General features: G+C 45.4%; 1 protein-coding gene across 1 annotated transcript in view; it reads right to left on the bottom strand.

Annotated features, from left to right (window-relative positions):
• Nucleotides 1–26,149, bottom strand: part of LOC138488874 (dynein axonemal heavy chain 11-like) — a 2,478,284-nt gene that overhangs the window by 907,104 nt on the left and 1,545,031 nt on the right. The window contains exon 28 of the mRNA XM_069616234.1: nt 23,697–23,839. Coding sequence (XP_069472335.1) covers nt 23,697–23,839 — 143 coding nt within the window. The remainder of the gene's footprint in view (nt 1–23,696; nt 23,840–26,149) is intronic.

The following is a 26,149-nucleotide window of genomic DNA, read 5'->3' on the forward strand; positions in this document are numbered from 1 at the left end:
CGCACACACCACAGGACATCACAAATGATTTTACATCTTTTCGCCAAGAAGGCCACCAGAATTGTCTTTTCACCTTTTCCTCAGTTTTGGCAATGCCGTGGTGTCCCTCTATTAGTGTATCGTGATAAGAAGAAACAACTAGCTTTTGTAAATCTGTGTGTGGAAGAAATAATTGTCCTCGGAAATAAGGTAAATCGTTATCTATAGTAAAATCAGATCCCTTTTGAACCCAGTCCTGTAAGTCTGTTGGGTCCAGGAGTTGTTTAACTCTAGTTTGGATATTTTCTAGCGATTGTGAAGAAGTCATACCTAAGATCCTCTGTTCGGGAATTATCGGCACAGGCTCTGAGTTAGTCACTGTGTCTCCCATTCCAATTCGGGATAGAGCATCCGCTTTGCCATTCTTACAGCCAGGACGGTAGGTGATTATGAAATCAAATTCAGCAAAAAACAGAGCCCAACGGAGCTGTCGAGATGACTGAGCCTTGGCGGTTTTCAAGTACTGTAAATTCCGATGGTCGGTGATCACCGTGATGGTATGTCTTGCGCCAAGGAGATAATGTCGCCAGGCCTTAAAAGCAGATTTAATCGCTAACAGTTCTTTGTCCGTGATGGTGTAGTTAATCTCGGGAGCCGAGAATTTTCTGGACCAGAACGCAACGGGATGCAGTTGGTTAGTCTCTGGGTCCCTTTGAGAAAGGACTGCTCCCATAGCTAGACTGGATGCGTCGGTTTCGACGACATAGGGGAGATCCGGGCGTGGGTGTTTCAATACGGGTGCAGAAGTAAATTTAGCTTTTAGTTCTTGAAAGGCTTGCTCAGCTTCTTTAGACCATTCAAAACGTTTATTTGTTCTTAAGAGTGCAGTGGTGGGTTGAACCACCCATGAAAACTCTGTAATGAACCTGCGATAAAAATTGGCAAAGCCAAGCATGCTTTGAACACCTTTTACAGAGCTGGGTGATGGCCATTTGAGGATAGCATCCACTTTTCGTGAGTCCATGTGGACTCCTTTAGGTGTCAGGATAAAACCTAGAAATTCGACTTCCGTGACATGGAAAACACATTTTTCAAGTTTAGCAAATAGTTTGTGTTGGCGCAATTTCTCGAGGACTCCCTGACATGGTTTCGATGATCAGATTCTGAAGAGGAGTATACAAGAATGTCATCGATGTATACGATAACGCAAACATCGATGAGTTCCCTGAGGACATCGTTCATGAAATATTGGAAGGCAGCCGGTGCATTGCACAGTCCAAAAGGCATAACTTGGTACTCGAACAACCCATATTTAGTGCGGAAGGCAGTTTTCCATTTATCGCCTTCTTTGATTCGCACTAGATGGTAAGCCCCCCGGAGATCTATCTTGGTGTATATGCAGGCATCTTTCACTTGGTCAAGGAGTTCAGGGATCAAAGGCAAAGGGTATCTGTTTTGACAGTTATCTGGTTCAGTGCGCGGTAGTCTATACAAGTTCTGAGATCGCCTTCTTTTTTTGGTACAAAGAATAAATCCGAGGATGCAGGAGACTTAGACGGGCAAATAAAACCATTGGCTAAGTACTGGTCCAGAGTAGATCTATCTGGCAATCGTATGACCTCTGGGGCGGTAGAGTATTGGCCTGTTCCTTTTGGAAGACGTCTTTAAACTCTTGGTACTCTGGCGGTATTTGCAAACTGACAGGAGTTACGGTAGCTAGGCCAATGCTTGTATTTCGTGGATAGCAGGTTTGTACACACTCTGGAAAGGTTATCCTCTTTGCTCGCCAATCAATTTGAGGATTGTGTGTTTCCAACCAAGGGATTCCTAGAATTACTTGAAATTGCAGAGCCTTGATTACGTCAAACACCATTGCCTCCCGATGCCCGTCTTGACCCAGCAATGTCACTTCCGTGGTGGAGTGAGTTACCGGCCCAGAGGCGATTTCGGTTCCATCCACAGTGGTGATGACATCTTTATTGGTTTTAGGGCAAAGAGGGAGGTTCATCCTAGAAGCCAATTCACGTTCCACGTAGTTTCCTATAGCCCCACTATCGATGTATGCCTTAATTGCATGCAACCGTTCAGGCTGCTTTGGATTTACGGGGACCATTGGCATGGTGAAGTGCGAGGTCAAAGAATTGGTTTTTAAGCTCGGCAAGCGGACCTCTACGCTTGTCGGGCGTGGTCGTTTCCCGGCTCAGATTCTACAAGATCTTTATCCGTGGCTCCTACCGCCTTTTTGGGCGGTTTTACAGGGCAGTCTCATAAGAAGTGTCCTGAAGTTCCACAGTAGAGGCACAATTGCATTTGCCGTCTTCTTTCACGCTCCCTTTGGGTCAAAGGTCCCTTGACTACTCCAATCTGCATAGGTTCAGTAGCATCGACACCCTTGGGGTGAACCTGGGCTTTGGCAAAAACCCGGGTTTCAAACCTGGACCGATCTGCTTTTCTGTTTTGAAGCCTGTGATCCAGTTGGACCACTAAGTCAATATAGTCCGAGCAGTCCTGGGGTGGATTTACGACCTGGGCCAAGACATCTTTAAGTTCTCCACATAGACCTCGATGGAATAGCGTAATTCTCTTATCCTCGGGCCATCTTGTTTCCACAACTAACCTATTGAAGGTTGCAATGTAAGCTAAGAGGTCCAGATTACCCTGTCGTAGAGATAGGAGTTCGTTGTCCAGGGCCTGTCCCTGAGAATGCCTCGCAAAAAGTCTTTCCATACTTATCTGAAAGGCTTGAAAGTTCTGAAGGATCGGGTCGTCTTGAGTAACCAATGGGATTGACCAATCAGCTGTGCTGCCGCTGAGATAAGAAAGTACAAAGGCTACCTTGGTTTGGCCATTCGGGAAGGCCCCAGGTCTGCAGAGGAAATGCAATCGGCATTGATTCATAAATACTGCAAATCTTTTGGGATCTCCAGCAAAACGTTCAGGCGAGGCCAGTGGCACGTTTCCAGGTAAATTGATTTGCACTGGATTAGTTGACGCCACGGGGGTGAAACTACCCCCTGAACTTGGTAGAGGAGTTTGACCAGCTTGACTCTGCAAGAGCTGGCGGGCAAGATCATCAGTTCGTTCCTTTGACACAATTAACTCCCTCCTGAGGGCAATCGTCTCCTGGCGAGCGGAATGAACTTCGGCCCGTAATTCCCCTAATAGCTGGGCCAGCTGGTCTGTCTCGGAAGTTTCCATGGCGCCTGGGTAGGAAGTTATTGGTAGGCTTTGCGTTCTGTAACGCTCACCTGACTCCCACGGAGACGCTGACCCGTTCTGGACTGCTACAACTTCTTCCACAGTAAAGCGTAGTGCTTGGAAGATGGACTGGACTGGACCCCCAAACCTCGTCTGTCTGGCCCCTAGAATAATCCTTCTGTAGATGGGAAAAGGGAGTTAACTGTCTGCTAGATTGTGTGTGAGATTCCCCCCTTTTTCCCCTTCTCACCCTCCTCGAACCCTAGCTGTGCCTTCCGCAGACTCTCACCTTAATTTCTGTATGGACGAGCTCTCCATACTGCTTCTGACGCAGGGGTGCGTAGATTTCCAGTTACTTCACTGGATCTCGGATTTGGCGAGGGTTCGATGTCTGCTTGCCTTTACCAAAATGCTGCCGTAAGTATATAGTTCAAAAGATCAAGTCGTATTTGTCCCTTGGCCTTTGTTTAATTTTCAGGGACTAGGTGAGGAATCCGTGTGGAGGAATGGATTCACCGAGGTAAGCTCAGGTGAGTACCTTTAATGAAGGTGTGCCGTAGTGGTTTGCTCTGACACCTTAATGAGTGTGTCTTATTTCCCCATAGGGGCCGGGGTACGGAAAAGCCAGAAAAGCCGCTCCGACCCGAAAAGGGAACTGAGGTCCCAACAAAATTCAGGTGAGACTTAAGGTGAGTAATCTGTCCTTTTGCAATTAGTTCGTTGCTCACCTTGTTTTGTCCTTTTTCTCCATAGGTCTTGGATGGGACCGATGTCGCCTATGGGTGCTGAAAAGGTTGCCGGCGCCACGTGAAGGTAAGTGGAAGCGGCGCAGCAGCGTGAGAATCGGAGCGCTTCTAACTATTGTCTTTCTTTTCCGTAGGTGCTGGGATGCGGCCGATGTCGCCTATGACCGCTGAAGAGCTAGACAGCGCCACGTGAAGGTAAGTGGAAGCGGCGCTGCAGCGAGCGATGAGATGCGTTTCTAACCCTTGACTTTCTTTTGCAGGATCGACGGAGTGAAGAATCCGGATGCTGGATGAAGGTAGGTAATGTCCTAATGCTTGCCTTTCTCTCCTTGCAGGTGTTCCAGGTGCTGGCGGGCGTGGCAGGAGCCAGGATGCAGGAGCCGACTGGGTGAGCGTCCTTCTGCAGATGCAGAACAACGCGAAGCACGTTTGGCCAGCCGGGTGTGGTTTAAATAGCCTTGGAAGAGCTTCTGGTGAGTGTTCTTCCACTGGCCCCACCCGAGTAAGAAAAGAGTTCCTGAAAGAAAATAGTTCCTCCCCAGCCTTAGTTGGCTTGGAGCTTCAGACAGCATGGTCTGCCTCGGGTGAGTATGCAGCATGGTCTGCCCCAGGTGAGTTCACCCAAGCATTACCATATGTTCTGCCATGATGAGCCTGGTGCCTACGGCACCAGGACAGATGCCTTTTATGAGCCTGGCGCCAAAGACGCCAGGACAAGGTCCAAAGAGCCCCTATAGGGGTTTGCTTGGTGAGTATGAAGTCTGCTTCCGGGGAAGCTGGGCCTGACCTGGCTCCTCGGGAGCAGGCATCATGACATCAACTCTTGGTTTACCCCGAGTCTTAAAACTCTAGGCAACATCAAAAGAAGAGCTGAAACAGTGTGGAAAAACCACCCTTCTGAAACCAACAAAGACTTATTTTCAAAAACTGCCAGTTGCTACAAGTCTGCCATCATCCAATCCAAAAGTGACACATATAACAATAGAATTACCAATGCTAAATCTGGTACCAGAGAACTTTTCACTATCCTAAGAGAGCTTGAATCACCCATGCCTTCTACTGAAACTTGCTCTAAAGACAAGGCTTGGTGTACTAAGATACAAGTAGCACTTCTAGACAAAATATCGATGCTACGATCCAAAATTTAAAAGAAGAAAAATCAGCATTGCCTCCGATTTCCCCCCTCCTAAGCCTAAACCCATAATTCCTAAACCTGGCAGCCTATTCGATTTCAAGCCTCTGTCTATTAAAGAGGTGGAAAAAATAATATCTAGCCTCAAACCATCACATTGTCAATGCGATATTTGCCCTGCAAATATCATTAAAGATGCAGTTAAAGAACTCACACCCTCCATCACCACATTCATAAACGCTTCATTCGAAACCAGTACTGTCCCATCTAACCCGAAAGACGCCTGGGTTCTCCCCTTACTAAAAAAACTTAACCTTGACCCCAACATCCCCACAAACTACAGACCCATTGCCACAGTGCCATTTTTGCTGAAAATACTAGAGAGGGCAGCGTATTTACAAATACAAGCACATCTAGAAACCAAGAATCTTCTGGGCCTGCAGCAATCTGGGTTCAGACCTAGGCACGGCACTGAAACTGCTCTATTAGACCTAAAAACCCAAATAGATGACCAAAAGGATAAAGGGACAAATCACTCCTTCTGTTGTTAGATTTATCTGCAGCCTTTGACCTTGTCAGTCATGAAGTCCTATGCAACCACTTTACTTCATCAGCCCATTTCTCTGACAACGCCACACCCTGGATACAATCTTTCCTTGACAGCAGAACAATGAGAGTCTTTTCGCCTACAGCCTCGGTGGACCCAGCACCTGTGAACTGTGGAGTACCACAAGGGTCCTGTGTCTCTCCAACGTTGTATAATATTTTTACTAAGCCTTTGTTTGATGACCTTGACCACTTGGGTGTCACCTAAACTAAATATGCTGATGACACCCAAGTCCTCATACCTATTACTGGGAATTACGACTTGGACATCAAACTACTAAACAAAATATGCCTCATCATTCAGACATGGATGGCCACCCATGGCTCTGCCTCAATGATGAGAAGACAGAACTACTTCTCACTGGCTCCCAAGTTCAACTAAACCAATTTGACTCCTTATTAACCTTTACCAAGCAAGTAAATGTGACAGCCTCTGCTACAGCCTATACCTGCAAGCTCATAAACGCCAGTAGACCCTTCCTTTCAACAACAAGTTGCTCCACTCTAGCTAGAGCACTCATCCTTTCTAAATTGCACTATTGTAGCACACTTTACCTAGGTACCAATAAGCGAAACTTGAGCAAACTTCAAGTACTGTAAACTAATACGCTTAAATCCATTTTTAATATACCGAGTTCCCACCACATATCAGAAACCAGAGGTAATATTTGCTGGCTCTCAATCAAGAAAAGGATCTCCTTCAAAACTCTCACACTTACCCATAAGTGCCAACCAACTCAGCGCCTAAATATCTCACAGATAGATTTAACAAAAAACAATCTGACCGGCCTACCAGAGCTTCTCAACTGCACTGCCTCAGAGTTCTGAGATTTAACTTATAAAGATCTGGCGATAGTAACTTCCCAGTCCTGGCATCCAAATTATGGAACTCCATACCCATTGACCTAAGAACTGAACCTTCACTACCCCACTTCAGAAATCATGTAAAAAATGGTATCTCCACTCAGGAGAATCAATAAACTTATCCGCCCCGTGAATTACTGAATGGTTCCCACCTTTACTGTACCTACAACTGTATTGCTTAACAATGCTCCACCATTGTATTTACTGTGTCGTTGTATGGAACCTTTTTTCTGCCTACCACGCTGGTACCTATATTATATTGTATCTAGACATTGTAACCATTTATCGTAACACTGTAACATTGTTAATGTAAGTTGCCTGCTTTTTTTGCATTTACTGTGTCGTTGTAGATTACCTTTTTCTGCCTACCACACTGGTACTTGTATTATATTCTATCTTGACATTGCAACCACTTATTGCAACATTGTAATGGTTCCTAAGCAATGCACCCAGTTACCTGAGGGTCCGGTGTGCTATTTAAATAAATAACGTTTAATTAAAATAGCTTGTACTTCAAGTGCCTTTGTCATTTCAGATCATTATAACAGCATAAAGCCTACCTATGACTCTCATCATTATATATCAGCTATTGGGCTACCATATTCAAATCCCTCAAAGTGCCGTACCATAGAGGCCACATTTAAAATATTATTTAAACATGTTGCAGACACTTCGAATGATCATACCTAAACTGACTAATTGCCATTTATTGCCTTTGTTGCTTTTCTTCTGAAACCTCATTGATAATGCTTCGTCAACAGATCAGGTAGATTTAGTTATGGTTTCCTGCTTCAATTAACCATCCTCTAGACCCTTTTTGATTCTTACAGCCAAAGCATGTGACAGATAATGTGCAAGTATCGGAATAGCATCTAGGTCTGCCATTCTACAACATATCTCTGGCCCATCCATAGATCTTACTCCTGCTGTTAAAAGCATGGGATTCAAAATCCTCTTGCAAATATTTTGATATGCGGGAAAGAGAAACAAAGGATTGTGGACCGTCTCTGTTATTCCTGAGCAAAAGGGGCAGTTCTACGAGTTGTTAGCATTACATACATTTGTTCATAGTTATCCCCAAGAGTAGAATCCCAAATCTGAATTTTGGAAAAAATGGATCTATCAGCTACCGGGTAGACCTGATCTTAATAGGTCTCAACTTTCCCTGAGGTTTTTAAGGACAGATAGACTTGGCTGCTCTCACTTCCTGAGGCTTTCTCAACATGGTCTTTCCAGCTATTAATGTTGAAGGTTTTCTGAACTTAAGGTCTCAGGTCTATACCAAATGTGTGCAAGAACCAGCTTTACTGCTATCATCTTTACATGGTTAGCAAAGGCTCTCTGAAACCTAATAGTAGGGAGCTCCATTAGCTTGCATCAATATGTCTGTATTTATAGGGTAGTCAATGAAGTTTTATCTGGATCTTTTTGCCCACATTTATTTGTCCGAGCTCTTGGTGTATTAAAGCATTTGGTGCATTGTTTAGTATTACTATTAATTTCTTTATGTATATAGTCTAAGTTTACACCAATGTATCACAAGGCTCATGCCCCAGAGTTTTGCTTCACACGCAGCACCTTTTACCTCCTTCTTGTTGAAAGCATCTATAGCTGCTGTTATGGACGTGTTCACCAAATGGGCAATACATTTGGCTCCCATTTGACTTGTTCTGTTTAGTGCTATATGAATGAACCACTTTTCTCTCTCTGGAAACCCCAATCACCTGCTATATTTAGCCTGTAAAACAGATAGTCAAATTGTCTGGCTTCTCCCATTGGCCTTCCTTTCAGCCCAAACTCCACATAATATAAAATATTATTTTCGAGTCGGCAGATCATTTACTTAGTTTTTGCTACATTAACTTTCAACTCCTTATTCATACAGAGATCATGGAATTGGGCCAACTGTTTCCTAAGCCCTGATAGTGTTTTAGAATTAAGCACAGCATCATCAGCATATAACAGTATGCTGATTTTCTTACTGTTCAAATTTGGGTCATCCACCTCCAATTTGCTAAATTAATTTGCTGTTTTGTTTATATATAAGCAAAATAAGGTAGAAGCTAATGTACATCCTTGGTGTCCCCCCTTATTGATCATAAAGGAGTCTTCAATTTCTCCCGCTGGGTCATACGATAGCCATTACTGTACAGATTAATAGTGCAATTGAGTGGCCCGTTGGTCACATCCTGGGATAGCAGACAGTTCCATGCATCAACTCGGGGAACACCTTCAGGTTTAAGAAAAGGAGATACACACATCACTTATTCACGTGCACATACTTCTAGAGGATGAGAACTAATCTAAAAACCTGCTCAGTGCAGATTACTCCTCTTTGGAATCTAACCTTTCAAGAGCATAACATTGTATTCTAATTCGCCCATTCTTCCAGTCTGTGCTGCAGACTTTTTGCATAAAAGTTACCCTTGTGGTCTAACAAAGAGATTATGTAGCAATTACGCTGGTCAGTTTTGTCCCCCTTTTTAGAAATAGGAATAATTTCAGTCAATTTCAAGGAGTCAGGTATCTTTCTTCCACATCTAACAACATTCAGTAATGCACAGATATATAGGGCCCAAATATCACTATTTTTTGTCAGGAATTCTGCTGGAATCTTGTCTCTACCTGGTGCCTTCCCATTGTTTTGTGAGTCGATTGCCCTTCTAACTTTCTCCAATGTAAATGGCTGCTCATTTGCTAATGCATCATGCCATTGAATTCTGATATCAATTGATTTATGATTGCTGTGCAGGTCCTGTTAAAGGGTGCTAAAATATTTATCCTTTGTTCTTCCGCCACTTCCCTGCCTGCACTAACCCTAATCTCTGAGGGTAGGCAATCTACCATTCCTAAAATATTTGACTGTCTTTGTTGTTGATTGCAGGGACGACTTGCTTCCTACTTAAGTGCTCATCTTTTGCCCTTTTCTTCCCTACAAGGAATTTGCAGTCTTTCCTTGCTTTTTCTGCAATATTTTATCTCTCTTCCCCTGATTATCTTCAATGCTGAATGCTTTGTTTTGCCTACCCTGCATTCTTTATTGAGCCAACCTTGAGCATGTTTTATTCTAGACTGGTTATTGCAGTTAGTGATATGCAGATATAATGCAGCAGTCATTTTCTAGAACATATTTATTATTCCAATTGGTCCTTGAGTTTAGTTATTCATTGTAGCCTCGACATATGGTGAAGCAACCTGCAGCAAATTCGAGCTGTTATTCTTATTTTTGAGCCTATACCATGGTACTCTATTGATGTTTTAGTAGTTTGGTGAATAGGCGCCCGCCTAGCTTCCTCACTTTCTAAAGTTAGATGCAGGAATCCTGGGTTATGCCACTTTCCGCTCTCTCCATAATCACATAAGTATCCACCTACTCCCATGCATTTAAACGGACGAAAGTATAATCGATAAGCGAGCATTGCTCAGCATTCCCTGTCTTAGAGGGAGTGTGTCTATCCGTCCTTCCATTTCATGCTCTCAGTCCCAGTGTGATTACGGTTTTTACCTCTTCATTTGCTAGGCGGTGCACCCTTATTGCACCCTTTTTGCAGTGATAGCACTAGTCTCAGGCATACCCCAGAACTCATCCTTCTCGTCTGTTACATCAACTAGCAAAGTGACCAGTTCATATTGTAGATTGTGGTCTCCTACTACAACTATATAGACTTCCTTTTCATGTATCTTAGATGTATTGCAGCCACTAACAATTTCTTCAAGCATTCTTATAGCTGTCCTACAGCCTATCATATATCTGAACAAGTAGCTCGCAGGTCTGGTGACTTTATTTCTATCAATTCCATTCTCAGCCCTAATGATGTCTTTCTATAGATAGCGAGATCCCCACTTCGTCTGCCCTTCAGACCTTTCTTGGCTGATTTACAATGACTCCAATAATCCTCTCAACCGCAGAAGTCCAGGTTTCTTGCATACATATGAAATACATGCTATTAATGTAGTTGCTCCTTTCTTCGTCTGATAAGTATTTGCCCATCGTGTCATATTCCAACTCAATATCTGTATATAGTTGGTATGCGTGATACATGGTAATAATCAAATCGAGGAGTCAGTGTTTAGGAGGTAGGGCAGGGCTTGTCATTTAAGAATGTTTTTTCTCTATTGCCGTACCTTCCATTTCTTTGATCCCTGAGTGTGCCTGACAATCTCCTATTCTGACCTGGCACTATGTCAATGGATACATTTCTTCCCTCAAGTGGATGTTATTTCCTGGTGGAAGGGCCTTAAATTGAATTGGAGACCCAGGGGGAGGCATGGCTCTGTACTCTGTGGATAACAGCCACGTGTGCGATCCAAAAGATATGATTTGATGTAGTCATTGTTCTCATTGTTCTCGTTAGGGGAGGAAAAGGGTGAAGCATTAGTAATGTCACCTCCCACAATCGAACCCGACCCCTTGCCTCTTAATGAACTCCTATCACTCATCTGCTCATTATTTCTCTCCTATATGTGCTGACTCAAAGGTATTATGTGTCTTTAAGCGCTGAGCATAGAGAGGTGTAAAACACATGAGATGTTGCATTACTAATCAGTGTGGGAGTCGGGATCTACCATTCTGGATGTGGAAAATAAAACGACAATGATACTGTTTTGGATTAACATGTTTCTCCAACCATTTATATATTGTGATATATGTGATTTGTGTGCATTGCAAAAAAACATGAGAAACTATTATTGTATTTCTTGAATGCAATGCCAATACTTAAATATTCTTCAACTTTAGCCTGCAATTCTCGCAAATGTTCATGATAGAGAGGGCCCACAGGACCCCGTCCTCCAGACCGGCCCCGGGCGCACCTCCCAGAGTCATCATAGCAAGGTTGCTCAACTTCAGAGATCGTGACACCATCCTGCGACTAGCAAGGGAGAAAGGCGATTTACACCACGATGGAGACAAAATCCATATTTATCCCGATTTCTCATCGACAGTACAGACCCAGAGAAGAGCCTGCACCAGCGCCAAACAAAGACTTCGAGAGGCAAAGCTCGTATATTCTATGATGTTTCCTGCACGTCTCAGGGTACAACATAATGAGCAGACCCACTTCTTTAATTCTCCTGAGGAAGTACACCTATTTCTGGACCGTAACGGTTGCCCAGCTCACGACCCTCAACGACCCCGCGCACGGAGAGAGAGGGTCCCCAGGAATCCTCCATAAAACCCGGGCCCGACCCCGAAACGCACACAAACTGCCGGAACACGCTCACGCCCCATTAAACAATAGGGCAGAGTTCTTGGAGAGGCCCCTAGCGCCCCGAGCACAGCATCTGTTCCCTCACTCAGGTTGGGGGGGATCCCGTCGGACATGTTGGGGGTTGTCCGTGTAATGGGATTAGTTCTAAGGACTGTTGGATTGTTTACTGTTTTTGTTCAGGGATGGACTAACAACCACCCTCCTGGCACCGCCAGAACTTGTTATGTACGAATCTCTCACAAGGAAAAGCCAGCACCCTCCCATGATGCCTCCCCTCAGACTCGCTCCCCACTCTCTACTCCCAGTCGCCATGCGCCATACGCCATGTGATATATTACGACATGCTCCAAGCCCATCATGTCACGAACAATGTACACCAACCACAGGACCAATGCGTTCCCAACGCAATTTCGAGTTTTCTCTTACTCTCAACATTCAAGGTTGCAACATGGAATATAGGGGGTGGTAACATCCCATCCAAAACCCGCAAAATCCTCCAATACCTAAGGAGACATGAAATTGACGTGGCAATGTTACAGGAAACCCACCTAACACCCGAGAAAGAACGCACATGGGCCAAATCGTGGGGATGCCATAGATATTATTCGTCATACTCCTCCTACTCCAGAGGCCTGGCCATACTGGTACACAGAAGAACCAACTTCCGTCTAACGCACGTTGCAAAAGACTCCATAGGAAGATCCGTCCTAGTCAAGGGCATAATAGCAGGCAAGGCGATAACCTTCATTAATTCCTACGCCCCTAATGTAGATGGTCCAGACAACTTTGGCTGGGTAGTGTCGCAACTCTCCTCACTCGAGCACTCCACGGTGGTTTGGGGAGGCGACATGAACACTGTCATAGACCCGGCCAAGGACAGATCACACTCCTCGTCACAACAGATCTCTAAAGCCAGCTTGCAAATAACAGAAATTTGCCGAGCCTTCGACCTAAAGGACGCCTGGAGAACGGTTAACGGGGACCTGAGGGACTACACCTTCCACTCAGCAGTCCACAATACCAGCTCTCGTATCGACTACCTATTCTTATCCAGAACAGGCCCCCTGCAGCCCGGTCCCTGTCACATCCTGCCACGGACTCTATCAGACCACTCTCCAATGGTCCTTTGTCTCCTCCCCTCCCAATCTGTTCCCAGACTACAGAATTGGCGCTTCAAGACGGGCTCCATGCTAGACACGGTCTTCGCAGCAGAGCTAAAGGAAGAGGTTGAGATTTTTCTTGAAGCCAATATAGGGTCGGTATCCTCGGCCGGTGTGCTGTGGGAGTCCCTGAAATGCTTCGTAAGGGGCGTATGTCAGACTAAAGAGAGCGGCATCATCAAACTCATTAGACGTGAACTTACAACCTGCGAGGACCACCTCAAAGACCTCGAATGCCAAACCAGAGACTCGAGCGAACCAAAGGCGAAAGCTGCCCTGAAAGAGGAACTGCTGAGGTTTCACGCACTCGCCGAGCGCGAACTGAAATTTCTCCACCGCAGCACAGTAATCAGACAATACGGCGAGGGACAAAAACCTGGAGCTCTCCTGGCGAGGTTGGTGAGAGCTGACCACACACCGACGCCTATTACAGAAATCCGTAGTCAACAGGGAAGAACATTGTCCACAGATGTCGACATGGCAGAAGAATTTGGACGCTTCTATCAAGAACTCTATAGTTCCCAACACCCCGAAAATTCCGATGCGCCACTGAGCTACCTGAGGGAGACCGAATTATACTGGGTAGAGGCACAGCTGAGAGAACCCCTCAATGAACTGATCTCCCCAGCAGAAATAACTGAAGCAATCAAATCGCTCCCGAACGCCAAAGCCCCCGGCCCTGATGGCCTAACCGGAGAATTCTATAAAGCCTTCACGTCTACCCTTGCTCCCCTTTTGACCGATGTATACAATGAAGCCCTGGAGAAAGGTACCCTACCTCAGACCTTGCGTGAAGCCAATGTGATTCTCCTGCTTAAAACAGACAAGCCACCAGATGAATGTGCTTCCTACCGCCCCATCTCCCTCTTAAATCTAGATAACAAGATTCTAGCAAAAATCCTAACGAATAGACTGATGCCGCTAATGCCTGCTCTAGTTCTTGCTGACCAGGCGGGATTCATACCAGGCCGCAATACCACTTTCGGCATTAGGAGACTGTTTGGGGTGATGGGAGCACTAGACCCAGCCCAACAAGCCATCGCCCTCCTTCTTGATGCTGAAAAAGCATTCGACTCGGTGGAATGGCCATTCCTATTCTCAGTACTCGCAAGGATGGGCCTGGGGGCTTGCTTCATTAAACTAGTTTCTCTGCTATACACTAAACCTACAGCCAACATAATAGTCGGCACAGCCAGATCGTCCATCATCAACCTGCAACGAGGCACCAGACAGGGCTGCCCACTGTCAGCTCTACTATTCGCCCTGGTAATGGAACCCCTTGCCTCCAATTTACGTGAGCATAGTCAACACCGAGGTTTGGTCATAGGCCCGCACAGACTCATCATCTCACTGTACGCGGATGACGTGGTTCTTTACATAAGAGACCCAGTAGAAAACCTGAACCCAATCATGCGCGAAGTGATCAAATTCGGGGCAGCATCTGGCCTCAAAATTAATCAAACAAAATCAATCATCTTCCCGCTCACCCCGGCGACTCAGCCATTTAAAGATGACTTCCACCTCACCTGGAAATTATCCAAGGTGCGATACCTGGGCATTCAAATGTCGCTAAATCACCAAGAAATATTCCAGGACAATTACGAAGTGGTCTTCAAGTCCCTAACAGAAAAGGTAGCCCGCTGGAAAACCTTACCCCTAACACTATGGGGCAGAGCCTCTCTTGTCAAAATGGTGATTCCGCCGAAGCTTCTCTATCTCTTCACCAACATTCCCATCCTACTTCCACAACTCTTCCTGAAAAAACTAAGGAGTCTGGTCCTGGAATTGCTGTGGGCCGGCAAACCCGCCAGAGTGGCTCACTCCTTGCTAGCCCTCCCAGTAACAAAAGGCGGCCTGGCACTCCCCGATTTGGAGAGGTACTACTGGGCGGCTCAGGCACAATTTCTCAGCCACTGGTACGCCACAAACCCTGTCCGACCACACGTGCAAATTGAAAGAGCCCTAGCCTCGCCGAACCTACTGAGAGCCGTCATCTTCGCAAAAATCCCGGTCCCCAACGATACGATGAATGTAATCCTAACAACATACAAGATATGGAAGCTATTGGCGCAAAGATACAATATCGACACAAGATACTCTCCACTCCTACCAGCAAAATTCATACCCGGGATCCCGTTGACGTCCGAAAAAGTTTATCTCCAATGGCTAGAGAAACTTCAAATCAGGAATCTGGGGGACCTCTTCACAGATGACGATTTCCTAACTCCCGACCAGGTGAGGGAAAAAGGCGGCACTACCTCGCTAGACATATTTATCTATTTCAGGGTACGCCACACGCTGCGAGCAATCCTACCTTCCTTTCCGCAGCAACCCCAAATATGGCAGCTCTTGCACTCGGCAATCCAATCTCAAGGTGAGGGGAGACCTCTCTCACAGATCTACAGAACCATAACTACAGACTCGTCCTCCACAGTGTCCCGAGCCAAATCTAGATGGGAAAAAGCCCTAAATTTAACTTTCTCCGACACCGACTGGTCCTTTATCCTTAGACAGACCCAGAAGATTGCCCTCAATACCCGCCTCAAGTTAATCCACTTCAACTACCTGCATCAAACGTACTTCACACCTGCAAAAGCAAAAATGCAGAGTCCAGACTCCTCCTTCGGATGTGAGAGGTGTGGATTGGTGTCGGCAGACTTTTTACATCTGGCTTGGGACTGCCCTAAACTGGCCTCATTCTGGCCCCAGGTGCTGGAAATCACGAGTAAGATAATCGGTGAACCGATTCTCCCAGCCAACACTGCAGCTCTGCTGGGCATGACCAGACTGTTGAAGGCCCCTACGAGAAAGTTAGCAGGTATTCTACTGACACTGGCTCGCAGAAGAGTTGCCATGGCATGGAGCCGCGGTCCTCCCCCAACTATCACCGCATGGCGCAGAGACATACTCTATTGCCAGGATGTCGAGACAGACTTCATTAAGTTGCTACCACAGCACACACGCCCACCTGACATCTGGGGACCTTTGGTAACTTTTTTGATGAATGAGTCAGTGGGGGCGCCGACCTCCCCAACCACCACGCAGTAAAAACAGTATCCGTCTCGGACGCATACTCATAGCCTTGGTGCAGTACACAATATATAAGGGTCGGGAGGCGTGGGGGGGAGTAGAGGGGGAGGTTGGGAGGGACATGGCTAGGCTAATTCCACCCTAATGTGGGTGAGAAGTTGTTTGTTGTTTGGAAAATAATAAAAAATAAATATTTAAATAAAAAAAAAACTTTAGCCTGCAAGGTATAGGATCAATTGTCTGAATTTCGAAGTGGGTTAAAATCCCAGGCGCGCTGCTTAATCCAAGTGTGTGATCTTGGGAAAATAATTGAACCTCACTGTTATTTATCTGAACAAATATAGTGGACTGTATTAGTAACTAGTTCACGCTATCCAAAAATAGACTGGCATACTTTTGGTGACTTTTGTGGCGCGAAAGCGAGGCTGAGCTTCCAGAGGGTTGCTAAGCAACGCTTTCTCCATTTGAATAGCCAACATCCGCCAGCAGGCGGAAGAGCCGGCGCTGAAGGCCAGCTAAAGGCCCTGTTAGCCCCTGCTGCACATCACTAGCTCCATCTGGGTGGAGAGGGCAGAAGCCCCCACCCCTCTTCCAGGAGACCACCTCCAACCTGAGACCACCCGCGACCCCCTCTGCCCCAACAGCGCAGCCCACGCCTGCTGGGACTACAGCACCTTCCCCAGCAAAGAATGCTGCCTACCTGGCCGAGAAGTGCCAGTGACCCCTCCTGCAGCAGCATCCAGTGTCACTGCGTTGATACTGCAACCCCCAGCCCTAGGAGCAGCTCTGCGCACCGCGCCGACATTCAAAAAGAAAACAAAATGTCAGGCGTGTCGCATCACAAAAGGTAGGCTGAGCTTCCAGAGGGTTGCTAAGCAAGGCTTTCTCCATTTGAATGCCCAACATCCGCTGACAGACGGAAGAACTGGTGCTGAAGACCAGCTAAAGTCCCTGTTAGCCCCTGTTCACACCGGGGCGCAAAGGAAGCCACCCGGTTAGTGCTCTCATCGTCTTCCTGTACAAGGTTGAATATTCATCGCCTAAAATGCCCACATTTTTTTATCTAGCTGAACTTTTCACGGAAGCACCCGAGTGAAACACGCGTACCCCCACCCACCTCATTATGCACCACTTCAGAGCATATATGTATCGTACAGTCTAACGCTCAATACTTACTGAAACCTGTCTCTATCCCAACACTGTATTTCGCACCCAATTGTCTGCTCTTGCATTTATCCTGCATATATGGAACCCACATGGTGTGACAGCTTGTCATTTGTTCTTAGCACTGTATCAACATTGCATGTCCATACCACCTGATTGCATTGAACTAAGCATTTAGCTCTTAGTATCCTCGACCTAACCTATTCTGTTTCCTAGTTAACCGGTGACTCCATGGTAGCCTAGCCTACCTATTGAACTAGTGAAATAGTGAACCTATACTAGCTATGAGTAGGCACCAATACATGTTCGCCGTCATCTAGAGCAGCCTACTTTGTATATTATGATCATATGATTATTGTCTACCTAGCATATTACCCATTCTGACCACTCTACACCAATTGAACACTCATTGGACTAGCCCAGCGTTATACTATTGTAGTGAATGTTGCCAACTTCATTCTGTTTAGCCTATCTAGCTATCGGACTAGCCCAGCATTATACTATTATAGTGAATCTTGTCTACTTTATTCTGTTTAGCCTATCCTAAACCTACTGCACATTAGCCGGCCACTACCCTTGGTCACCTTCTCTGCTGAGCCCTGTCCACAGTGCCCTCACGTGCACTTGGTTTCACTCAGTGCACTATGCATATCCCACACACAGTAACTCTCCTACTACCTGCTCTCACACTTACCGCCCATTGGCTCATGTTGACTGAATCACAGCCTAACAGCATCATACTCCTTCCCAACAACATAGATCACAGAATTAAGGCCACCCCATTCTTACTAGCATTAAAAATCCCCATCTTAGATGCCAGAATCAAACCTATTAACTTCCTACCTAAACTATTTACAAACATTCCGAATACTAATAACGTGATGATTCCTAAGCTTACCAATGACAGAATCATCATAAATACCCCCACTAACTTGCAAGCCTCACACCCTAATACTAAACTCAGAAACTCCAGACTTCACTCTAGGTTACTCCCACACTATCAGCCTGTCCATAACAGCAACCATACCAGATTTTATCATCCCTATACCACAGCTAACCTTAAGGGGCTCGGGCCTCTTAACCTTGCGCACACCAGTAAGTGGGTATCTAATGAATAAGCGAAAATTGACACTACTGTGCTAGTCAACCAAGTAATTCCTACCCTAAACAAAATGATTAATGCAGAACCAGTCAAGCCTACACGGCATCTCAAAGGAGCTTTAATTAACACAAGGTCTCTAGTGGCTCACGCTACAGAAGTAGCTGATACCATAATCTCTAACAACTTGGATTTCTTAGCTGTAACGGAATCCTGGTTGCACGCAGCAGCAGGACCCCCACTACTACTAGCCATCCCAGACAACTATTTCATCATTAGAGTTGACAAACCCATTCCAGACGAGGAGGCATTGCCCTTATCTTCAGGGACACACTTTATATGAGACTAGTTCCTTCACCTTCACTATGCTCTTGTGAAATCCTTTCTGCAAAGCTACAAACCTCACACAAAAGCACCACCTCTTTTTGCCTCATTTATAAACCTCCAGGACCATCAGAAACCTTTGAAGAAGACATATTGACCTTAATATCCGAAAATATTAAAACAACCACACAAACATTAATATTAGGAGACTTCAACCAAGGTTACAATGACCCTAATGATATCCCTGCAACATCCCTAGCCAACACTCTGGTTGAACATGGTTTCACTCAAAAACTCACACTACCGACCAAGGAGAAAGGAAGGACTCTCGACTGGGTAGCAGACTTAAACTGCAACATCATAGTAAAGGGTATTACTCCCCAAACCTGGTCAGACCACTACCTTATCGAGTTCGAGCTCATTAAGGCCTCAGCCCACAACAAATCATGTCCTGTAGCACCCTCGTGCCCTACAAGAAACAAACAGAATATTACAGCAGAGGCAATTATGCCCCTTGTCATCTCGATCCTCAATGCACTACCAAACACAAGTGACCCCAGCGTCCTGGTAGATGCATATAATTCCTCAATGCTTAAAGCCATATACTCTGTAGCACCACTCAAAATGCACAAAGGAAAACCTAGAGCCCATGTGAACTCATGGTTCACCCCTCAGCTGAAAATGTTCCGCACTGAAAAAAGAAAATTAGAAACGCGAGACCTACAACAATAGAATAAAACATGCAGGTTCTAGCACTAAAGAACTCATTACTATCCTGCGAGAAATGGAGACACCCAACCCTCCTACAGACACATGCCTAAAAGATAAACTTTGGTGTACTAACATTCAAAGTGCACTCACTAATAAAATCACCAATCTACAGACCAAAATAGTGGACAAACGCAGACTACTTACCACACAAGCAGCTACTAAAACCCCTATAGAAGATCAGAACCCCCCATCCTCTCCCTCTCTGCCTAACGGCTTCACATTCTCTAATGTAACTCCACAGGATATACTAAAAGTCACTGCCTCACTGAAACCGTCTAATTGCAAGGGCGATAATTGTCCAGCCCAGATTATCAAGGATGCGGCTAGAGACCTGGCCTCATTCATCACCAAACTTATCAACGCCTCATTCGCTAGTGGAGTAGTACCTAGCAACCTAAAGGAATCCTGGGTACTCCCACTACTCAGAAAACAAGCTCTAGACCCCACCATTCCCACCAACTACAGACCCATCACTACTGTCCCTTTTCTGCTAAAGATTCTAGATAGAGTTGCAAACTTACAAATCCAGGATTACCTTGAAGCCAACAAACTCTTGGGCTCTAGACCTCAACATGGGACAGAAACTGCCCTTGTGGACTTAAAAAGCCAGATTGACGACCTGAAAGATAAAGGTGGCTTTGCCGCTTTGCTCCTCCTCGATTTGTCAGCAGCATTTGACCTGGTCGACCAAAAGGTACTCTGTGAACACTTAGAAACTGCAACCTTCTTCTCCAACTCAGCTATCACATGGATACCAATGTTCCTAAACAAAAGAACCATGTGAGTCTTCTCACTTACCGCAGCAGCTGACCCCATACCGATCACCTGCGGTGCGCCCCAAGGGTCCTGCATCTCTCCCACTTTGTATAACATCTTTACAAAGCCATTGTTTGACAAACTGGATTGTCTGGGTGTCACCTAGATCAACTATGCAGATGGCACCCAGATACTTCTACCCCTTACAGGTTCTTAGGAAATAGATGTACTCAGGATAAATGAAATCTACATCATTCAGGCATGGATGGCCACCCACGGCCTGTGCCTGAACAATGAGAAAACAGAACTACTGTTAGTTGGCGCCACAGTTAACTTAAACAAACTTGGACCGAACTACAACATATTTAACATAGACGGGAACAAAATCCCAATTGCCAAAGTAGTAAAAACGCTTGGATTCTATCTAGACGCCACTTCCAACCTTAACAAACAAGTAAATATGACCTCCTCGGCTACAGCCTACACAGGCAAACTGATAAGAGCTTGCAGATCAATGCTATCCTCCGAAAGTTGTCTCACATTAGCCAGAGCTCTCATAGGCTCTAAATTGGACTACTGTAATGGGCTATACTTAGGCACCAATAAAATAGTAATCAACAAACTGCAGACACTGCACAATAACGCTCTTAGAGCTGCCCTAAATATACCCCGTAACCAGCATATATCAGCAACTAGGATACAACACATGTGGCTCTCCATAAATGAAAACATTAAACTCAAATCCTTATGTCTTACCTTCAAAGCACTGCATCACATGGCCCCCTCCCTATCTTACAGAAAAAATCACCTGGAGAGCCTCCACATGTATCACTAGATCCACAGATACGTCCTGTCTGACAGTTCCCAGGTTTAACCTTAAAAGATCTGGTGGATCCAGCTTTCTGGTCATGGCATCTCAGCTGTGGAACTCACTCCCAGCTAACATTAGGACCATTCAAACATTTGAAAACTTCAGGCGAAGCGTCATATCCTGGATACTCAGTGAGAACGAACTACTATGGTTAGCACTTGTGTGTAAACAAACAACCTCCCATATTTGTCTATCACTGATGCATGTACCTACCGCTGTTGCTCTTCTCCACTACTGATGCATGTACGGAACTCTGCCAATGTATTATACCCTCATGACTGTATGTATTCCACCGTCTGTCTAAGAGACTGTCATTATCATGTAACTGTACTTCTAAGCGCCCAGATACCTCTGGGTCAGGTGCGCTATATAAATATAATAAACAAACAAACAAAACTCCCTTACAATGGTGCCAATCTCGATTTTTTAGGGTCAAAATGGTGACCCTTCATTCTAGTGTGGTGGTGGTACCAAGGTATTTGCCTAAAATTGTGTTCTTTTATCACTGGCCATGCCATGGTCCCATATCACTTAATTTGACAGGAGGTTGTATATTCTCACCAGCCGGTTAGTGGACCAGAGAATCTAGTATAGCACACTAATCGTAGAAGAATCAAAATGAATTACTTGCTATGCTGCTGCGAGTCAATGGAGTCACTTGCACCAGCTGAGTGATATGTCAAATGGGGGATTGAGTGAAGCTCTTTGCTCTGCTTATTATGCTATGTTATTGGTTTTTGCCTAGCAACACACTGCCTTTTTCATGGTCTCTTGGAACTTCAGAGCCGGAGGTTGGGTAGAGGACAAACTTAGGAGTAGACAGAGCTAGACAAGGCTGTTTTGCTTCAGTGTTTATGTGCACAGATAAAAAAACAGTAGGGCTCTGCATGCAAGTGTAAGGTATTTTGTGAGTAGTCTGTAGAAGCAAAGAAGAAGCATGGGCACAGGAACCCTATGGGAACGTTTAGACGCGCGTTATACCTGTGAATTCTGCTGTGTGTGCACTAGTCACTGCTGCTTACCTTAATGATCAGGAAAAAGACTGCAGCCATCTTGGTTTGGGAATGGGGGGCAGCCGATTGTGTCTACCATGTTGGGGGCATGGGCTTGATAATGTTGCTGGGTCAAGCAGGCACCACCTTTTATTCTTTCCAAGGTGCTTGATAATGACCCACTGTGATTTTGCTGGACCTGTCCGCCGCATTTGATACGGTGGACCATCCTATCCTTCTCTCACGTCTGGCACAAATCGGGATATCTGGTCCAGTCCTGGCCTGGTTCACCTCCTTTCTCGCAGACCGCACTCAGACCCTTGCTATGCCCCCTTTCCTTTCTTCCCCTTGTGTTCTCACCTGTGGTGTCCCCCAGGGATCGTCTCTTTCCCCTATCCTGTTCAACATTTATATCTGGGCACTTGTCTGCCTTATCCGCTCGTATGGACTTAATTGCTATTCCTACACGGATGATACTCAGATCCTGATCCGCTTGGATCAGGACCACACCGAGGTCTCAGCCTGTCTTCACGACTGTTTGAAAGCAGTCAGTGTTTGGATGGACCAAAACTGGCTCAAGCTCAATGGCGACAAAACTGAGGTGATGTTGGTGGGTTGCTCTCCTAGCCCAGCACTATGGACCCCCGCTTTCTGGCCTACCTTTCTGGGCCCCCTGCCCTGTCCGGTGGACAAAGTTAAGAACCTAGGGGTCATTCTCTCCACCTCCCTGTCCATGTCAAACCAGGTTTCAGCGGTCTGCCAATCCGCCCACCACCAGATTAGGGTACTTAAGAAGGTCCTCCCTATGATCCCAGAAGCTATGCGCCCTCCTGTGGTGGCCGCACTAGTCCTGTCACGATTGGACTATTGTAAGTCCCTGTATCTCGCTCAGCCAGTGGGCCTTCTCCAGCGTCTCCAACGCATCCAAAACCTGGCAGCTAGACTGGCCACAGGCTCTCTTTATGGAGCACATATTTCGCCAGAGCTTCGCCAACTTCACTGGCTCCCAGTGGCTCAGCGAGTTAAATTCAAATCACTGTGTATTGTCCGCCGGGCAATCTAGGGCCTAGGAGCAGAGTTTCTTCAAACCAAATTTGTCCGATATATCCCGGAACGCAATCTTCGCTCCTCGACCACCAACCTTTTGGTGGTTCCTAGGTACAACCGGGAAAGACTCGGTGGCAGAGCTTTTTCCATCGCTGCGGCCAGGTTGTGGAACACCCTCACACCGCCACTCAAGTCTACCTCTAACCACCTGGCTTTCAGGAAAGCACTGAAAACAACTCTTTTTTAGCTCCCTGCCTACTATTGTTCTTCCTGCTCGGTCGCTTCCTCATCAGCGCCATGATGCCTTCGGGCGACCGTGTGCTTTATAAGTGAAGGTAACATAACATAACACTGTGCAGAGGCCCCCATCCATGCTGCACCGTGGGATACCATGACGTGTCAGTCACATATAGCCATCCTTGGATCCCTGCATCTGTATCCAATGCCACTAGTTGTGAACCTATTAAGCTGTAACATTACCGTGCTGGAATGTACCAATATAAATGACATCTTGTCTTTAAACCCTGTCACATTTTAGGGTAATGTCACTGGCCCAATGTGCTTTATATTTGACCATTTTCTACTAATTTGACGTACAAGCTTTCCTTGGGGGAGAGCAGGGTCTGGGCCACAGGCAATACGTTTTTCTCCACTCACACAGAGTCTCTGTAGCCTCTCCCCCACCATTCGATACATTAGCCCCTCGCGAAGTGTCGGTCTAGTTGGGCTCATGTTCTGATAACTCACCTTTAACTGACGTCGAATCCGGTCAATAAAGAACTGCCAGCAGTTGTCCCTAGTATCAGGAAGCCCCAGTCCTCGAAGCTCCATCTTGGTAGAGGAAATAATAGTGTCAATCTCTTCTTCGCTAAATAAATCTGGTATATCACCTAGAAAATAAATAAAATACAGTTTTAAGAGTCTCGAAACATGAGCAACTGTGCACCTGCATCAGATATTAATGTCATTAAAATCTAAATATGATAAATAACTAGGACAGGTATGATCACAATGAAGGCTGTAACTTGCTAGCGGGAGATGCACTTACAATCAGTGCCACTTTCTACCGTATTATGAGAGGACTGAGCGCTGCCTGATCGGCATGAATACTACTGCCCAGTGCTCGAGACTTCAGAAGAGGGATTCAAAGAACGTTGGGCTCCTTGTACCAAAAGGAGAAGACATTCGCTGCATTCTATACACACCACATAACGTATGGGGATAATACACGGCTGCAAGCAAATCTGCACATTTACAAAAAAAGTCAGAAAAAGGTCAAAAAAGGAAGAAATGGATCAATGACATTATAATGGGAAATAGTGGAGTTTAGGACTAAATGTCTGCTTATGTGGGAGAACCCCTGGCGCCCGACGGTGGTGGGCATTAGATAAAATGGTACAAGGAATAGTGAGTGGCATCCTCACTTTTGGGCCAAGGGCATCAGGTCAAGGAACTGGACGTGATGTTTGGGCAGAAAGGGGAAAAGAGTACTTTAACGGAAATAAGTTCGCCTTTCCAATCTGCTTCCCTTAATATTTTCTCCCTACATCACAAAGGATCATTTCTAACATTTCAGAATATTACAATTGGCATCTCATATTTGTCATAACGGTCACGTGAGACTATCCAGTCACTGAATTAATGATCGATTAATAATAATCCTTTTCAGAAGGATGTAGGAAAAAATGTGCCGACTGGCAAAGCGAATATATGTTTTTACAACAATAAAATACACTGCTCCCAACTATTAATATGTCATCTTCTGTCAATTTGCCCAATCAAATGTATCTTGTTTTTGACATTACTGCAAGCAGAATTCGTAGGCTATTCCAGTGCTTGAAACAGGAAGTGACGTCAGCAGAGAAGAGTAAGTGCCATGTTTAGATGAATAACAGCAGCAAATATGCAAAGTAAAATGTTGTATTTCCTTATACGTTCAACCGACTTATTTCACGATGCATTCATTTTGCCACCGCCAGTCACATTAGTAGTACTACCACCCGCAGTGTTACTACCCGTAATCATAACAGAATTGCAATCAGTAGTATTATTTTCTGTAACATTATACATTATCACAAGTACCCGAGGCAACAACACGTTCCCTTCCCCTGATACTACTGATTATAATAGCAGTAGCAGTAGTAGGCATTCATGGTGATATTGCTTTTGGAGCCTTATAAAACCACTATAAAAATACTACCGGTAGGATCAGTGGTGTTTCTCCTCGCACTACTGCTGCTATGGGTGCTACTAATGTGACGAGTTTTCTCGATGTTTACTTATTATAAAATTGCAAGCGCTATTGTCCTTCCTTGTGTAGGCTGGGCCGCTGCCAAGCAGCGTCAGGAAATGATTCAAGCAGGAACGTCTCCAACCTCAGAGCTTCTTTTCAAAGGATGTTTTCCCATCTTACTTTTCCGACTGTCCCATTAAGGCGACTTTCAGCTGCTCCTTTCAGTCCACCATCAGGGGGCAAATATAAGATGGAAATTCAACATTAGTATAACATGGTGTGGACTGCAGCCTACTCTGAACCGTGAGAGGTTGCCAGAGATACAGGAGACGCGTTATATACGAGCGGGAGGGACAGCGTGTGAAAGCAAAAGCTATCACATGTATGGCAGTCATTTGGAATTCAGCAGCATGGGATCTATGTGATTATTGCGACGGCCGAAAATGCTGACTTTTTTTAACCCCCTTTACACCACATATACATGCGGGGGGAGCCCCCACACCCTGCCCATATTAATATTATATTCTATACCCCCCCGCATATATATGTGGTGTAAGGGGGGTCCAAAAAGAAAAAGCAAAATCGGCATTTAAGTCCGTCGTAATTGTGAGTGCGACATTTTGGTACAATTCCACAATAGACATCCCATATCACCGCTGATTAAAAACTCTTCCTATCCCATTGAAGAGGAGCTTCTGAGGGCGGGTGTGAGTTTCTTAATATTGTTATGGCAAGCAACGAAAGACTTATCTAAAGACCATGGGGTCGGGGGGGGGTTATTTATTGTGATTTGGATATGTCCAGCTTTCAAATTTGCGGGCGCTATTTATTTAATTATTTTTTATGTATCATTTATTCTGATTTGGATATGCCCCGCTCGCAAAAAAAAAAAAAAAAGGCATTTTGAATCAGGGCTCAAACAAGTTTACAAAGAGTGAGGTGAACAGCAAGAGAGATACCAATATAG

The sequence above is a fragment of the Ambystoma mexicanum genome, chromosome 9 (assembly GCF_040938575.1).
Source record: "Ambystoma mexicanum isolate Mex_15411 chromosome 9, UKY_AmexF1_1, whole genome shotgun sequence".
Lineage (NCBI taxonomy): Eukaryota > Metazoa > Chordata > Amphibia > Caudata > Ambystomatidae > Ambystoma > Ambystoma mexicanum.